Source organism: Camponotus floridanus, unplaced genomic scaffold (assembly GCF_003227725.1).
Source record: "Camponotus floridanus strain SB8 unplaced genomic scaffold, Cflo_v7.5 scaffold62, whole genome shotgun sequence".
Classification (NCBI taxonomy): domain Eukaryota; kingdom Metazoa; phylum Arthropoda; class Insecta; order Hymenoptera; family Formicidae; genus Camponotus; species Camponotus floridanus.
The window spans coordinates 909,907-928,413 of NW_020229792.1; the positions used below are offsets into that span (position 1 = coordinate 909,907).

The 18,507-nt window shown below is 30.6% G+C and overlaps 1 protein-coding gene across 3 annotated transcripts; it reads left to right on the plus strand.

The window, feature by feature from the left end:
- Positions 1-995: 995 nt before the first annotated feature.
- LOC105254413 (aromatic-L-amino-acid decarboxylase) lies at positions 996-10,851 on the plus strand. 3 transcript variants are annotated; one of them, XM_011263081.3, is made up of 11 exons: positions 996-1,127; positions 6,017-6,113; positions 6,265-6,385; positions 6,529-6,642; positions 6,895-7,014; positions 7,140-7,269; positions 8,998-9,146; positions 9,346-9,457; positions 9,531-9,739; positions 9,906-10,106; positions 10,235-10,441. In XM_011263081.3, the coding sequence occupies exons 2-11, from the start codon at positions 6,034-6,036 to the stop codon at positions 10,439-10,441; spliced, it is 1,443 nt and encodes a 480-aa protein (XP_011261383.1). In that variant the 5' UTR covers positions 996-1,127; positions 6,017-6,033. The 3 variants fall into 3 exon arrangements, with proteins under 3 accessions (XP_011261383.1, XP_025269005.1, XP_025269006.1); XM_025413220.1 differs by lacking the exon at positions 996-1,127 and adding an exon at positions 1,213-1,302; XM_025413221.1 differs by lacking the exon at positions 996-1,127 and having other exon boundaries at positions 6,034-6,113; positions 10,235-10,851.
- The last annotated feature ends 7,656 nt before the right edge of the window (positions 10,852-18,507 follow it).

Genomic DNA, 18,507 nt, shown 5'->3' on the forward strand with positions numbered 1-18,507 from the left:
TCGTTTATTATTATATACGCTGTTGTGAAAGGACGATTGTTTTCGCTAAGATTCCTTTCTAGATCAAGATCGAATTGCCTAAGATCTTGTGTCAGAACAGTCAGCTGATGAACGTCAAGTATTTCTTCTAACGTCGCTACAGAAGGACGCGTACGATCGCAAACTAGAATCGAGCTTATCCGGAGCTTTAATTCCATTTAACGCCTGAATGCTTCCTTGATTTCGCATCTGTAATCAAATTGCAGATGAGCAGTCGCTTTAAACGGTAGCGCCCTAATTTCTCCTTCGAGATGTTGTTATATCCCTTTGACTTCACCGTTACCATTTTCTTTACGTAATCCACGATTTCGTTATTTCTTAATTAATTTCTTTCAAGGAAAGAAATTAATTAAGAAATTTCTTTTAATTAAGATATATATATATATATATATATATATATATATTTCAGCAATATAGTTTACTTAAAAAATTATATAGATGTTACAATCGAAATTAGATATGTAAAATAGCACAATTTGTTAGGCCATAGTGTGTTATAGTATTACTAGTAGCATTACTAAAACTTGAAAGACATTTCTTAATGATTTCCTCAGTTTAACACACTTATTTCGTAATATCAAATAGTACATCGCGATAAAGTAACCATCCGAAATTACTTTGAAAATTTAAAAAGAATTAAATCTCGAGGATAGCATTTTAATTTTACTATCTATTCGATTGTTTATCATCACGATATTAACGACACATGATCGCATCCGAATGAATGAATCAAATCGAATCGCACTTTCTGTCACGATTAGCGTAGAAAAAGAAAAAATCGTGCATTCGCGTGATCAGCATCATTAGTCGAATGACCGGTTGATATCGATCGCGTATCCGCTATCGATCTTAGACCTCGCAACTCGGGACAAGGTAGGCGAATCTCGACGTACGACATGATCGGCGCCGCTCGCAAACGACGAAGAGTGGGGTGTTACATAAAGCGCGAGGCGACGCGAACGGAGCGTCAATCCGCCGCGGAATACCGGTTGATCATCACGCGGAATCACCGTCCTGTCATCCGCAGACACGTGGATATCACACTTGACATCGTCAAGAGGGATCATCTGGGCTCGCTCGAGAGATACGTGAGTCGAGTTTGATTTTAACTTGTAACGCCATAAGTGTAATTGTATCTTAATTAATTATTAATTGACAAAATAAATAATAGTCAAATTCTCGATAAGTTTTGCAATTAATCGAAAAGTGAATGTCACACTTGACATCGTCAAGAGGGATCATCTGGGCTCGCTCGAGAGATACGTGAGTCGAGTTTGATTTTAACTTGTAACGCCATAAGTGAATGAATCCTTTAATTCCGTTATATTTTCACAACGTGGACATTTGATTTTTTCACGAATTACATTTTTTGCACACAAATAGCTTAGTAACTGATCATGTTTCGTTGTTAAACTGAGAAATTCGTAGAATTTCATTTTCTATTTTATACTGTACATTAACTATGTATGTTAACTCTACAACAATCTGTCTTGTACTGGAGAGGTAGGACTAAATCGTATTATTTCGATACGTCATTTCAGTATAAAAAGCGTAAACAAACTTAGTTTACTTCGCGTTTCGTGAGTTGTAAGTCGTGAGGATAAATCTCGCTACGTGCGTGCAAATTCTCTATTTTAAAAACGTAAATACTCTGTATTAAATATAAAATCACATATAGATATATAGAGACATATCTACACATACATATGTATATATATATATATATATATGTGTGTGTGTATGTATATATACATCCATACAAGAAGCGTCCAACAATTAAAATTTACAATTTTTTAAATTAAACTTTTTTCGTTAATAACTTTTTAAAAAACAGCGACCGCCGACTAAAACCTTCAGAACATTAATCAGGGCGATGACCTTGATGACATATGTAAAAATCATTGAAATCGGAGGTGGCTCCCCTATACTGCATAATTACCTTAACTTGTAACGCCATAAGTGTAATTGTATCTTAATTAATTATTAATTGACAAAATAAATAATAGCCAAATTCTCGATAAGTTTTGCAATTAATCGAAAAGTGAACGTCACACTTGACATTGTCAAGAGGGATCATCTGGGCTCGCTCGAGAAATACATGAGTCCAGTTTGATTTTAACTTGTAACGTCATAATTATAATTGTATCTTAATTAATTATTAATTGACAAAATAAATAATAGCCAACGAATTCTCGATAAGTTTTGCAATTAATCGAAAAGTCTTAGAAAATTTCTTATTTATCGAAAACGCTCAATAAATCGTTTACGCGCGAAAATAAAAGATATGCAATTTTTAAGTTACTTTTATATACGATTAATTACAAGAATCAATAGAATTTCGAAAATCTTCCGATTTTGATTAATCTACGTGAACTATAATAGTGCTAGTCTCTAAGCTCGCACGATATCTAAAGCTAGTTATTGAACTTTCGCCTAGTTAAACCTTCCGTTCCGACATAGTAGACTGAAGAGCACACTATAATTACATCAGCTTGCTGAATTAATCTCTTACAATTTCGAGAGAAACGATTAAACTTTGCATAAAAAAGGATATTAAACATTATTTATTAGATTATTCAATTCTTGAGCTATTTTCACACATCGTATTCGCGTTATAAATAGTTGCCTGGATAATTACTGAATAAGAGTAACGTTTTCGATGCTCGCTATATTTGACATGCATATAAATACAGCGCGAGAGTGTATTCTGGCTGTCTTTATTCGTCCTTTTTATACATATTACGAGATACGAGAGAAACTTTATCAACTTCGATTGATATCTGGAAAAACATTTATAACATAAGATATTAAGTTAAAGATGAGCACTATCTTTTTCCTTATCTAAAAGTATTTAATATGTACTTTATTTAATGTCATATTACATCTCACTGAAAACTTTCTCTGTTACGAAAAAATATTCTGTGAGCGATAAGTATAATATTATTAAATATAATTATTAATTCGATATTTAATTTTATAATTATGTTCTTAGAGGATATATACAGCTGCTAATTTTCCCATCTGTAATATTTTAAACAAAACCTTCTTGTAATTTCGCCAAATATTCTATACAAAGCAGATTTTTCATCATTTGTAAAAATATGCCTGGCAAAATATAAATAGTATAGAATTTCCAAGAAGCTGTTTGAAAAAATTATACATTAATAAATATATCATAATAGAAGTATAAGAAAAATATTCCGTAAAGCAAAGTTAGACAATGAGGATTAATTATTTTGTAAAAAATGAATAGTAAGAAATGATTTGATGTAAGAAAGAGAAATTGACATTTGACATTTTATTTAAATTTTTTCGTGGAATAAAAATCAATCAGGTAGATATTTCACGAAATACGCAGCAACACGTTTTACATAATTCAATATTATAGTTCTTTAAATGTATTAAAATTTAATGTTTTCTCAAGTCAAAAAATTAATAGATACAATTATATGTACACATGATGCATACATATGTGTGAAATAGTTGTCTGATACATATAATATTCTCATAAAAATAATATATTTCATCAATATCGAGATTCATAAACATGATATGATTTTAATAATAAACTATCTCAATCAAAAGTAATTCGATGCGACTCGTAATCTCTAATGTATTCATGTATTCATGCGGTAAGCATTTTCTTTGGGATTTTTCTTTGGGAAAATATTTATCGTTAGAATATCAAGAGGGAATTCCCCAAGCGGAATTTCCTCGCGTGAGAAATCATTCGTTTCAATACACCCTACTTCTGATGTATCAAGGCATTTCGAAAGTGGTTAATTATTTTCGAAACAATTCTTATCTCCGTGATTATCAAGTATTTCCGAAATATATGTAATAATGTTATCCATATTTTTTTTTCTTTGACTTTATTGCTATTAATATTATTATATAATATTGAGAGCAATATGGTTTTAATTAATATGATTAATTTTTACACAATTTTTAAGCAATTTTGATAAAAAAAATATATATTTTCATATGCATATGTATGTAAGAAATAAAAGAAAATGTTAAATTATTCATAGATTTCTATAATGTAAGTAATTCTTTCATAATGATAATATTGTTGTGCAAAACAGTTCAATAGCGATAATGAAAAGATAGTAAAAGCATTATTTTCTTCATTGACTGTGCTAAGGCCTTTACCCTGCAAGGAATGATTCGATATCTTGAAACGAGAACAACGATATCATTACATGACAAGCAAAAGTCTATATGGAATTATCTTCTATTAGCTATATGCAAGTCAAGCACATAATAACATTGCTAAAGGATTTATCGTCAAAATTCAATTTTTATTTGTACGATCATACTTTTAAAATTCGAATCGCGAAATTCTGTGAGTGCGTCATAGCGAGTGCGAAAAAACCGTAATAAACAAAAATCACATCATTTTATAAACAGGTGACAATTTGAAAGAAACTTGCTCCACGAAAATGAGTCATGGTCATTATGGCGAGTTCACTCTTACTTCTTTACGAAGGCAATTTTACTAATCGTCGCGAACGCTCTTTCAATCTTGTCGTCCTTCTCCTTCCACTTTCGATTTTATCGAGACATTCTATCCGGCAACGATACACATGCATCTCTCTCACTTACTGTGTAGTTTCTCAAGACTAACGTCATTGGTAGCTACGTTAATTATTGATTAACTTGTTAGTATTTCGTTTGAAAGGCCAAACATATTTATGTTCACATATACATTTTATTTCTGTCGTCATTTGCCTTTTTACGAAAATGATGGAAAGCGGGATATGACGCAGATAAAATTGCTACTTGTAATAAGTTGCGTAATATGAATCTTATAAATATATAAAGTTTCCTTATTAAAAAACAAACATACACACACACACACACACACACACACACACAGAAACAAGATATAGAAATTGCTTAATAATTTTCACAATTTATTGTTAATAAAAATTATAAAGATTAAAGAGAAAATTGCTATTTATTTCAATAAGTCATCTCTTTTATTTTACATATTTTATATACATAGATTTTTGAATTTAATAAAACCTCACCTATATTTAATAAAACCTCACCTATATTTTACGTATTTTCTGTAAATTATTACTACAATTATTACTGCACACAATATTGCATTGCAGCAAGATTCTTATCGCAATCTGTATCAGTCTTTAACACGTAATCGAAATGTATGCGGAAATTGAATCGCTATTATTCTACATTCATATACATAGATTTTTATGTACATATTTTATACATAGATTTTTTATACATTTTTTTATACATATTTTTATACATATTTTAGATACAGATAAGATAATTTTAATTACTCCACTAGAAAAAAAGCGATATTGAGCTGAATCTGTAATAAAATGCAAGCATTATGCATTCGCATATGTATGCAAAAATGATGCACTATTTTGATGTAATTTCAGAGCAATTTAATTAATTTTAATCATAGAAACTGGCACAAGTATTACTTTCACTTTTTATTTGCAATCATTGTTTTTATTTTAGCATTCGTCTCCTTGAATTTAATAAAACCTCACTTATATTTTACGTATTTTCTGTAAATTATTACTACAATTATTACTGCACAATATTGCATTGCAGCAAGATTCTTATCGCCATCTGTATCAGTCTTTAACACGAAATCGGAAGATTTTTTATACATTTTTTTATACATATTTTTATACATATTTTATATACAGATAAGATAATTTTAATCACTCCACTAGAAAAAAAGCGATATTGAGCTGAATCTGTAATAAAATGCAAGCATTATGCATTCGCATATGTATGCAAAACAGATAAACGTTCTTGAAAGATAAATAAGAATTCTAGAACACGTGTATCAGATTCATTCAAAGTGCATTTCATATGCATATTTATATGTGAAGGATATCGAAACCGCACCCATTTCATTAAAATAACGTAACTGAATGGATTTTTATCATCGTTGTATCAATAATTATTTTTGTCTGAATATATATTACAGGTGACAAGAAGCAAATCATGGATCCCGATAGTTTTAAAGATTACGCCAAAGACATGGCGGAATATATCACGGATTATTTAGAAAATATTAGAGACAGGTAAATAATAATGTGATTGTATAAAATTGTTTGGATGTGATAAACTTATATTAAATAATTTATATGCTATTTATAATTTTGTAATATATATATATATATATATATATATATATATATATACTTTATGAATAATAATTTTTTTAATTTCTAGGCGAGTTTTGCCTACCGTAGAGCCGGGATATATAAAACCTCTTTTGCCCTCCGAAGCACCAAAATCCCCTGAGCAATGGAAAGATATAATGGCTGATATAGAACGAGTGATAATGCCAGGTGTAAGCAATTTTAAATGTTCTAGATTATCATAAACAATTTATTTAAATAATTTATCTATTTACCTATTTTTTCTCTCATCGATATTTTCAACATTATTCTATATGTAAGTAATACAAATGAATCAAGATAAAATTGTTTACAGGTCACTCACTGGCATAGTCCAAAATTTCATGCCTACTTTCCTACTGCACAATCCTATCCATCGATTCTGGCTGATATGTTAAGTGGAGCTATTGCTTGTATTGGGTTCACATGGGTAAGTGTAAAAAATTGTAAAATTGGAAAGTTTAAGTATTTTTGTCATATCTTGAGCGAGTATTTATGAGTTTTGCATATTTCTGTTTTACGATTTATAGATGTAAATGCCTAAATCACACACATCAACTGTAATAAAATCTCTCTTTCTTCTCTAATAAAAAAATATTTTAATAAACTGGAAAATATAAATCTAAGCCTAAAATTATTATCTTTTTAATTAATTTTGACATATAATTTTCTTTAATTCTAGATTGCGAGTCCTGCTTGTACCGAATTAGAGGTAGTCATGTTAGACTGGCTAGGGAAAATGTTGGACCTACCAAAAGAGTTTCTTGCTTGCAGCGGTGGAAAAGGCGGCGGCGTTATTCAGGTAACAACATTTTAACAGCGCTTTTGCACTCTACTTAAAGCTATTTTTAAGTATTAGATGACAGTGTCATTTGCGAGATAAACGAAGATATCATTAAGAATAATATGTCCAATTTTCATCTACAGGGAACTGCTAGCGAAGCTACCTTGGTAGCGTTACTTGGAGCGAAGGCCAAAAAGATAAAACAAGTTAAAGAGCAACATCCTGATTGGACGGAAATCGAAATCATCAGCAAACTAGTCGCATACTGTTCCTGTAAGTATCCTTAATCATTTTGTTATAGTATCTTCCATTAATATTCCGAAAATTTATGATAACTGTCAAAATTTTATTCGACACAACTTGTGTGTGTGCGTTTTTTTTTATTTCAGAAATAATTTTATATATATCAAATAAAATATCACATAAAATATAAAATGGACGTATAAATCATATAAATCATATAAATTATTTCTCAATCAACTATTCTCGTTTATTTTTATCGAATGAAAAATAGCATGAAATATATCTAGAGTACAATTAGATGTGAAATTCATTGATTTTAATAGGCACTTGAACTGTGACATATACTTCAATATTAAGTAAGCTAGTGCGAATGTGCGAGTCATACATATAATAGCAATAAAGACACGAATAAATATGTTTTATAAAGTATCTATCTCTATAAAAATATCTTTATATAAATATCGTTTAAATTAATTTTTAATATATCACATGTTATTTGCAAATTTATTAGGACAATTTTTAGAATGATTTCTTACACATACGTATATGTTCGTTAAATTAAGCGTATGTTACTATGATAAATAAAAAGAATTTCATAACAAAATGGATAGCTTTATGACATGCAACATAAATTTAAAATTTCTAAATTTATCGCTTTGTCAAAATATAACAAAAGTAATAAATTTACTAATTTATTCATTTGATTAATAAATTCTTCTGAACGAGAGATTATATTTTTTTAACGAGCTGTCATCAAAGCTAACACAATGTATCAGTGTTGTATAATTTCCATGCAATTTTTCATTTGTGCTTATTGCATTACGTCGATGCGTGTCAATATGCTGAAAGTGTCCGGTCGCTTTCAGTGACCGGGCGCAATCAAAGGCACGTGAATAGAGAGAATGAGGGGGATGGAGTGATAGGGTGAATATAGGGGGCTCACGGCACTTCATCAAGCAGCACTTTGTCGTCATGGCAACTCGTAATAACCGCTCCAGTTATATTTCAGACCGAATTTTCTCTACTATTCTCAATTCCCACAATAATTTCACGGCGCTCCATTAATATTAAAAAAAAGAAAAAAAAAATATATATATATATATATATATATATATATATTTCTTCGATGAATATATATAATGGACGAGTTACTTTTTCGATCAGAAAGATCGAACAAAACTATATTGCTTCTTAGCTAATGAATTATTGTCCACAGAGAATAAAATATTTCTTATTTTCTTTTGTTCTATAATAATATCTATAATAATTGGAAAAGATGCCACAATTGTGACAATTTCATCGTTATCGATAAGAGATATTAAAATACGTACTTATAATATTTTACCAAACATTACATAATTTAAAATATAAAAATATAAAAATAATTTTAAAAAATAATACTCGAAACTGTCATATTCTATTCATAATAATTTGTAATAATTAATAAAATTCATCTATTTACTTAACGCAGATCCCAATAATAAAAAAATGCAAGTTATTACAATTTTCAATATAAATATATTTATAGATATATTTAAATATTATTATATTTAAATATTATATAAAAAAATTTTAATATATTTAAATATTAAATATATTTATATTATATATAAATAATTCATTAATGCTGCAATCACGTAAACGTAATTTAATATAATAGCAAAAAGAAGCGGCATCCAAAATAATTTTTAAATTTTTTCGACAGGCAATTAAAATTAAAATTATTATAATTTAATTGTAAAATATTGTATTCTTTAGGTCAAGCTCATAGTTCAGTGGAACGTGCCGGACTTCTCGGAGGAGTAAAATTCACACAATTAGAAGTCGATGAGAAATATAAGCTGCGGGGTGACACAATGGCCGAAGCAATTCGAAAGGATAAGGAGCAAGGACTTATACCATTTTACGTAAGTCTAGCTTAATTAAGATTTATCTCAATCACTTATCATGTTCCAGTATTTCTATTTTCTTTCAAAAGCTGAAAGAGTTGATAATTTATAAAATAATGCAAGAAAATCTTGATGAAGACACAAATATTTATAATGATTAATATGATAATACAGGATATATTAATTCTCGATATTATAAGAGTTTCTTTTATCATAGGCCGTCGCTACTTTAGGCACAACCGTTAATTGCGCCTTCGATCACCTTGACGAGATGGGCGTTGTAGCGAATCGCGAAGATGTCTGGTTGCACGTGGATGCTGCTTATGCAGGTATAAATAAATCTCTTTATGCTACTGTCGCGCGCAAAATAACGATAGTTAATTTAAATTTACTTGATTACAGGTTCTGCTTTTATTTGTCCCGAATTTCGATATTTAATGAAAGGAATCGAGCTGGCGGATTCCTTTAATTTTAATCCACATAAGTGGATGCTAGTTAATTTTGACTGCTCCACTATGTGGCTCAAGGATCCGACGTACGTTATAAATGCCTTCAATGTCGATCCTTTGTACCTAAAGCACGATATGCAAGGTTCGGCACCGGACTACAGGGTAATTATCTGTTGAAAATTGTTTAATTCGATTTCAGTCTACCTAAAACTTTGCTGATAGCCTTGAGCTGATATATCCTTGATATAGATAATTAAGAAAATTACTTTAGGAAACGATTGCAAAGTACTACCTTTAAGTTAATTAACTGGTGTGTATTTTGTTACAGCATTGGCAAATTCCACTCGGACGCAGATTTCGAGCCCTGAAACTTTGGTTCGTGTTAAGGCTGTACGGGGTCGAAAATCTTCAGAAACACATCAGATCGCACATTGCTCAAGCACATGAATTCGAGGCGCTAGTACTCTCTGATCCTCGTTTTGAGATCGTGGGTGAAGTTCTCATGGGACTGGTTTGTTTTCGATTAAAGGTAAGTTTATTATTATTTCGAGTGTATTTTTAAAAGTTTAATAATATTACAACAAATTATGAAACATTATGTATAGCATTTTGGCAAATCGCATATAGATATAAGAAATAATTCCGCATGATTTACAGGGATCCAATGAACTTAATGAAATCCTCCTAAAGCGAATTAATGGTGCGGGAAATATTCATCTCGTCCCATCAAAGATAAAAGATACTTACTTCTTACGATTTGCCGTTTGTTCTCGATTTAGCGAGAGCAAGGATATACAGTATTCCTGGAAGGAAATCAAGCTAAGAACCAACGAGGTTCTAGAGGAGCAATCGCTTCCGAAGTGATGGCGCGCTCAGATAGCTCGCGGTTGCAGATCGCTGGCACCTGCTACCTGCAATCAATCTTAGCTGCAGATTTTTTCTTATGCCCAGCGACTGTCGAGGACCAAATAGATTAAAGCAATGAGTGACATTAGACCCAAACTAAGCAACGAAAAGTTATGATATTTGCAATAATTTTTGAAATCCTCAAAGTGATTAAGTGATGATTTTCAAAAGTGTTGAAGCTTGTTTGCAAGATTAAATGTGACGTTTATTTTAAATTATTAGCAGTAGGTATTTGATTCATATCATATTTCTGATATAGTTTGATATTTTAATTCAATAATTACTATTAATTTAGTAGAATATTACTATATGTGTTGAATTAAACATTTGGAGGAAATTTAGACTCGCAACATATTTTTTTTTAGAATCTTGTTTCTTTATTCTCTTTGTTTATCTCTATATTATTAAAAATTTTGTATGCTTTCTTATTTTATTAATCAATGAATACGATATTTTATTAATCAATGAATACGATATTTTATTAATCAATGAGTATTTTACATGCTACAAATGTCTAATTATAAAATTCGTTAGAGCTATAATCCCATAAACACTCAACACAAATGTAATATAAAAATGTTACTTATAAGTTAAATACGTGATACTTGTTATATTGTTACTTATGGGAATGTGATTTTGAAGAAGAAGGAAATCTTATGGGTCAATAGTTGGATTTTTAAATTTTGATTGATTTAAGTAAATCGTTTTTTCAAATAAAATCAATTGCCATAAGCCTTCTTTCTTCGCGCAAAATCTTACATGTTATTATGCGAGTATTAATATATTATATGTTATAATAATATTTATTATATAAAACTGGACACAAAATTATTGTCAGTATATATAATAAGTACAGTTTAAAACACGTTGAAAATTTTCTAAAGCGATGCATATACGTTGAAATATTTTAGTGACTTGTCGATTACAACATTCATTTCGTACAAAGAAATGCCTCTTAAAACAATCGTTAGAAGTCAGTCGTTGCAAGCCGCTGGGAGCACATTTACTATGCTGCATGTTAGCAGCATAGTAAATGTGCAGTATTATGTGTTGCCTTGTGCCACTTTCGCTCGTGCACCGTCGATGTTACTACGCGAACTCCTTAGAAAATATCCTTGTAAGTTCATTGCGCAGTGAAAGTCGCATATTTGACAAAGCGCAAAAGTGTGCGTCAGACGTTAACGCAATTATTTTTCACGTTTAATTCTGCACACGATTAAAATTTTTCTCGAATCGCCCGAATCTTTCATGTATAAGCGCGATCCTCATTTATTATTTGACATTCTATTTCTGAATATGAAATGTTTTGACCGAACGATTGATAGGATTTGATATGTCAAGAATGAAATACATGATCAATCATGTAATTTCACGGGCGAAAAGATCTTTGCGGATTCCAATCTGCAGATTTCCCACCGAGATAGTTGTATTGTTTTAAGCGTCCACGAAGAATTAATAAAAAAATCTTCTTGATAATTTCTCTCACTATAATCTTCGTGCACGTTGAAATTGTATGTAGAATAAAATAAATCATGTTATATATAGTATGTATATATATTATAAATTTATATATATAATATAAATTTATATATTTAGATTATAAATGTGTTGAAAAAAATCGATATGTACGTGACATCGTTATTTTTATCTCTTTGCATCTGTGTTTTTGCTCTCTTGAGAATTTATTCAAATTTTTATTTCATTTGCGAATATTCTATAATCATTACATCATTAAAATAATAACAATGACGATAAAAATGTTAATCATAATATCTTTTAAAGGATGGAATATATAATTTTAAAGCGATTACTATAGCATATATAATATGTATAGACATATATCTGTATGTGCGTTAAATATTTGCTGTAATCGTGCTGCAACAGGGACAATAATAGTAATAGAGTTAATAAATTAAGAAGGCATAATATATCCCTTCGAAAAAGTTATCTTAAATATCTGAGCTCTGAGAAATCTGAGAAATGAAAAGATCAACTGTTAATATAACTATAACATTACCGTCAAATAATTGTATTCAGACACGAATACAAACATAAAATAAATAGTTGCAATGTTTAAAAATAGAAAATTAAAAATATATAAATGTTGAAATACTTATTTTTATTAAATTAAAATTTTAACATTTTAAACAATATTTATTTTTCATATATTCGATTTTAAGCAAAGACATATGTTTAAATATTATATTATTTATATAGAAATAGATATAAATTCTATTTCCGCGCAATGCACTGAACAATATTAATTTCAAGCAATGATTTAATTCGAGATTTATGGGACCAACAAATAGTTTACTATAACCAAAATGATTGAGTTCTCATTATTATGTATTGTCCACTAAAATAAAATTTATTATAGTTATTTTGATCAAACGTCGATTAATTTAATCGATAATTAATTTAACTAAAATTGCTTACGAAATTAAATTTAACTCTATAAATCATTGTTTTTAATCTATAATTCTATATTAACAAAATAATATTAATAAAATACAAATATTATTTGATTTATAAGTCAATCGTCGGTTAAATTAATCAGAGTTTGATCAAAATGACTTTTTAAACATGTGTTGCGAAGTGATTTTTTTAGGAATTTATTCAATTGTTAATATTGACCATATTAGATCAATAAATATCTCTCTCGTCTTTTTAGTCTTTCTCTATTTCTATAATACATATTTCACTTATAAAAAATATCGAAAGTAATTTCTTTAAATTAAATAAAATTACAATAAAATCGAGATATTTAAAATATCGTTAAAAAACAAAATAATATTTTAATATAAGCCGAAATTATTTTTATTCTATTTTAGAAAATAATTATTTTATGCGTTATGCTTAGTCGTATAACGATTATTTGTAAAAGTTAAGACTGAGTTGTATGAATAATTAAATAAGTTATAGTCATAATTAATTTTTATAAAGTTTTGAATTTTAATATAGATCAAAGAAAAAAAAATAAAAAGTTGATCTTTTTAAAAATGCAATATTTGGAATTTTTATTCTTAATTATTATCTATTTCTTTAATTATTCTATATTTATAATTTTTAGAGAGATATTACAAAATATTTAAAAATGTAAATTCTCTGAAATTTTTATCAATATTTGTTAGAGGTGTTTCTTACCTTCCGAGAATGCTATGCATCTCTTCTGAAAATTGAAACAGAATTCCTTTCTATCACAAATAGGTAATACTCTTCCGTCGACGAGAGAAATTTCTAAATTATCAGAAGCCAACAATATAATGAAAAATCGATTTTAAATATATTAATCCAATAAAATAACAAAATGCTAATTTAAATGAAGGAAGAGAGAGAATTAATATAATATCAAACATTTTTTAAATTTTTTAATTAAATACTCACATATGTATGTGTTAAATTAAATATGCTAGAATGATAAGATATTTTATTTTATCAATTTTCTATATAAAATTTTTTCATATAATTCCTGTATTCATAAAAAATGAAATTATAAAAATTTACATTTATATAAAAAAACAAGACCAAGCCATATAAATGCGAAACATTGAAAATAATTTGCCATATTTGTAATTGTAATAAAATAATCTGCATAATTCTAAATTTTCTTTCAAAATTCACATTTGATCAAATGTATATATTTTTCTTTGTCAAAATCAATAATATACTTAAAACTAAATATCGAAAATTATCAAGTAACTAAAGGAAGAAAATATAATTGAAATTTCATATTATCACTGTTTATCAATATAAACAATAGAAATCATTGACATATTTTAATTTTGTTTGACATTTAATTTAAGGTGATTATCAATTTATATGAGAATCCAGCAGATTTCTTTCTCTCTCTTTCAAAGAATGTTTGAGCATTTAGGACTTGACAGCAATCACAGGGAGTTAATAAGCGGAAAACGAGGAATAGGTAGCAATAGGATTAACGACCGTATGACGCACGATATTCTTTCTTTCCGAACGACGGGAGATGCGAAGAGAGAAACGCGTTAAACTGACTGCACGAAAGGGTGACAGGGCGAACTCTAAAGTTAGTAAATGATGAGTTATAAATCCGAGACATTGCTCTCTATTAATATGACATACACTTCTGCGATTCCAATGTACGTTTTGTTATGTATTTATAAAATTTGTCAAACAAGTTATTATCCGTTTATTATCCATTTGAGCCAAAGATGCTACAGATTGCAGACACAACAGCACGCTTACGTCATGTGGAATTTGCAGAAAATCAACAACTAAATTATATACGTTGTTGATTTCAATTTAAAGTATCACACAGTAATTTAGGCGGAATCTTCCTATATATCCTCCAAATGTGTTGGAAAAAAATATAGGCTTCTTTGACCGACATCAAATATCTGACTGCCCTTGTTATCCTCTTCGTGACGTGCTATTAACTATTCACCGCGTGAAATAGAGGAGTGTTAGACCTACAAATTTTAATTTTCTAATATTTAATAACGCTATTCACTATTCACATCATTTTAAGAAAGACGAAGATTACTAGACGTAAAATACTATATAATATCTAATTCTTAATTACTAATAAATGGAAACAATAAGACTCTATGAAACTCTATAATCGAATAACATTTTCGAAAGACTAGATTTAATATTAGTACTTAAAATAGGAGTAAGATTCCTATCAGGAACAAGAATTACTTGTGTCGCGCGACATGATTGATACATTAAATGACGTTAGAATTATAGCACATCATAAATCACGATATTACACGAGACTTTTTGCTTTGACGTGCCGCTTTGTCGCTCGGAGAAGCTGCAAGGAAAAGACCTCTAGGCGTTCTCGGATCTGTTTCGGCTCTGACACCCGATACAATCTGGCCCCCTATTATTATTTTCAACGTTAGGTGGCTATTAGCCGCCTACTGGACGACAATCGACAGCGAGATGCGAGATGCTGGCAACGGGAACGCACCGAGAGAGGCGCATCAGCAACTAAAATGCGGCTCTTCTCGCCGCGGTCGTTAAGCCAGTCAGCTGGACCGTTAACACCTGACAGGTAGAGAACGAAGAGTAGAAACGAACGAGAGAAAGACCGACCGCGGCAGCATTAACCCTTTCGTTTCCGTAAACTGCATTCCTTCCCGTGAATTATTTCGATTACGAAAATATTGGCTTTGCGTGCATTTTTTGTTTATGTAAAAATTTCTTTCATGAAAGATATATCGTGCACACTTATTTTACTAATCAAAGAATTATCATTTAATGGATATAAAAAATAAAAGAAAGGAACGAAACGAGAAATTCTTCTCCTTCTCTCTCTTAAATGTTTCTTAATTTATTTAAAATTATTCTGTTCCTTTTACCTGCGCTCTTTTAGATGTTTTTCGGAATTTCTTCTTCTCTTTTTCTTATTCTTCGGCGCTTATGTTTTTTATTCAGAAAAATACGAAGAAGAGCGTCTATTGATAACTGGAACGGGAGGTAATGATTACATCTAATTATCGAGAACATCTTTAAGATCGCTTTGTATTAATTATGACTAATTAACCTTCCTGCGCAGGAGTTTTCCCTGACTTGAACGAACTTATCAATATGCACGAATTTTTTAGAAAGGGTTGCAAAGTAAACGCAATCATTTTCTAAGGTTTCTGAGGTCGTAGATTACGAATCTGAAGTCAGAAAAAACCGTAATTACGGTTTTTTATGGTTTTTTTAAATCGTATACTTGACCGCTATATTGGATTTTGCCATTTTGAATTTTGAAATTCTGACTTCAGAATCGTAATCAGCGATCCTAAAAACCTGTAAGCAAAAGTATTTTATACAGACCGATTTGAGTAGTTTTAGGGCTCTTTTGTAAAGATAAAAAATTGTAAAATTATTACATAAATTTTCTTTTCTTTTTTCAATTTTTAATCCAAGTTTTTATAATAATGCAAAATTCGATACCGCAACTCAATCCCTTTTAAAATGCAGTCTCAAGCTTTAATTTGCAAGATCGCAAGCCTCTTTAAATGATTTCGTTCAGGAATTAGCAAAGAAAATATTTGGACGAATATACTCGTTATCGCGCATACGGGAACAATTCAGTTTGGACGAATATATTCGGGATAATGCGCATGAATAATATTGTGAGAAAGATCACGGCCTTCTCGTCGGAATTCATTGTTCGTGCGTTATAAATTTCGATTGTTAAATTTCGGAATGCGCGGAACCGGAAAAGATACAACAGGTTTATCTCGCATGACTCGTAAGATGAGACTTCAAATGAGGATAATAAGGCGCGCTCGGCATCGCTTATGCACCTGCATAATGTATGTACGTGTGCGTGTGCATATGTGAAAACAGGTGTGTTTTATTTACCGTGTCAGATTCTTCGCTGGCGCCGCAAGATTCTTTCTGCCGGACATAATTATTCCTTGATGCATATTGATTTATGCTGTAACACTTGTCAAAAGAGATACGATAGCGAGAATGAATGATAAGAGTTAGAAATATGATTATATATAAAATATACGTATAATATATACGTGATCCTATTTTTATTTCTCTTAAACGCAATGCTCTGATTTTTTTCAGCGGAACCAGTTGAATTTACGCAAGTCGATTCTTTCACAATGTATTCCTGTTTCGTATATCAATCATAACTGTTCTAAGAGAAAACGTTCTAAGATGTCTCGTATCGAGATATCTGGTCATAAATATTTTCATTTCGCTCGAAAAATGCAAATAGTTTCATGCTGGTTTGAAGATAATTGCGAGTTGCACGCTGGGAGTGTGTTAAAGTGACCGTTTGTCTCTTTGATTCTGACAACTGGAACAATAATAATCTGTCCTTTCTATCTCGACTTACGCACCTATTTTATATATTTCCGCTACGCATTCGTCGTTCGCTTCGTTTTAGATTATTTCGAGTTATTAAACAAGTTATTTACTACGAGATGTATGAGGCTATCTGCGTATTTCAATTCGCTGAAGCCGAAAAAGTAATTTGCGAATTTACACATCTTCTTTTCGGCCTCTCATTCATTATGTATATTTGCGAAGAGTTGTCGATTTTGAGATTTATTTCTTATAGACACCATACATCGTTTCGAGAAAACAAAATTACTACATATCGAATGCAAAATGTTGGAGAGGTGAAGTTGTATCAATTAACTCGGCGATCCTTAAATTACGATCTTAAAATCAATTAATTTCAGATTAATGACGATTTACGTCAAGAGAAAAAATATTCTTCCTTTCTTTCTCGAGTTACATGAGCTTTTATAAAATGACATGCATCTTTTGGAAACGAGACACCAAATTAATTCCCCTGATTATAATTTACATAAATATTCATCCGTTGAAAGAAAAGTTTCTTTCCCAGTTCGTTTTCTTAGTTCAACGAAATTGATCCGATGAATCACAAACAGCCATAGTAATATATCAAATAATACGACGAGAATAAAAAAGTACACGTTGCTCGAAGATTTCAGTTTTCCAGATCCCGAGTTTTGCGAAAACAATCGATTGATCCTTCTTTCCACCCGATCTTTTCTCAATCTTTGACAGATGCCTGTCGCTTTAACCGCTTAACCGCGAATGTGAATAAGCGGCCAAGGCGGCGGCCTCAGACAGACAGAAGTCGAGGCACCTGTCTGTCCCTCCACTTTGAACGGTGTATGAACGACGAGGAGGGGTCCGGACTTGAGGGGCACTGAATATATCCCGTTCCACTCAGTATCTCGCGTACACTCACGCTGATAAGACCTTATTCTAATCACACGTCAACGTGTCTATTGATAAGGAGCGAGCGAACGAGCGCTGCACCGGCCACATGCTTCTCGCCTCGCTCGCCACGTTCGCAATTTGCCGCGTGCCCCAGATTCAGAGACGATCGGCATCTTGTTTCCACGTCGCCGAAATGGCCCCTTGATTAATCTGTCAATGCATAACACACGTGTCTGTCTAGTGTTTTTGCGACAAATATAATTCTCGTATCACACGTCGTGGATATGATAAACAGGTGTCGCGATGTTGGAGTTAGTTATGTAGGTGCGCGT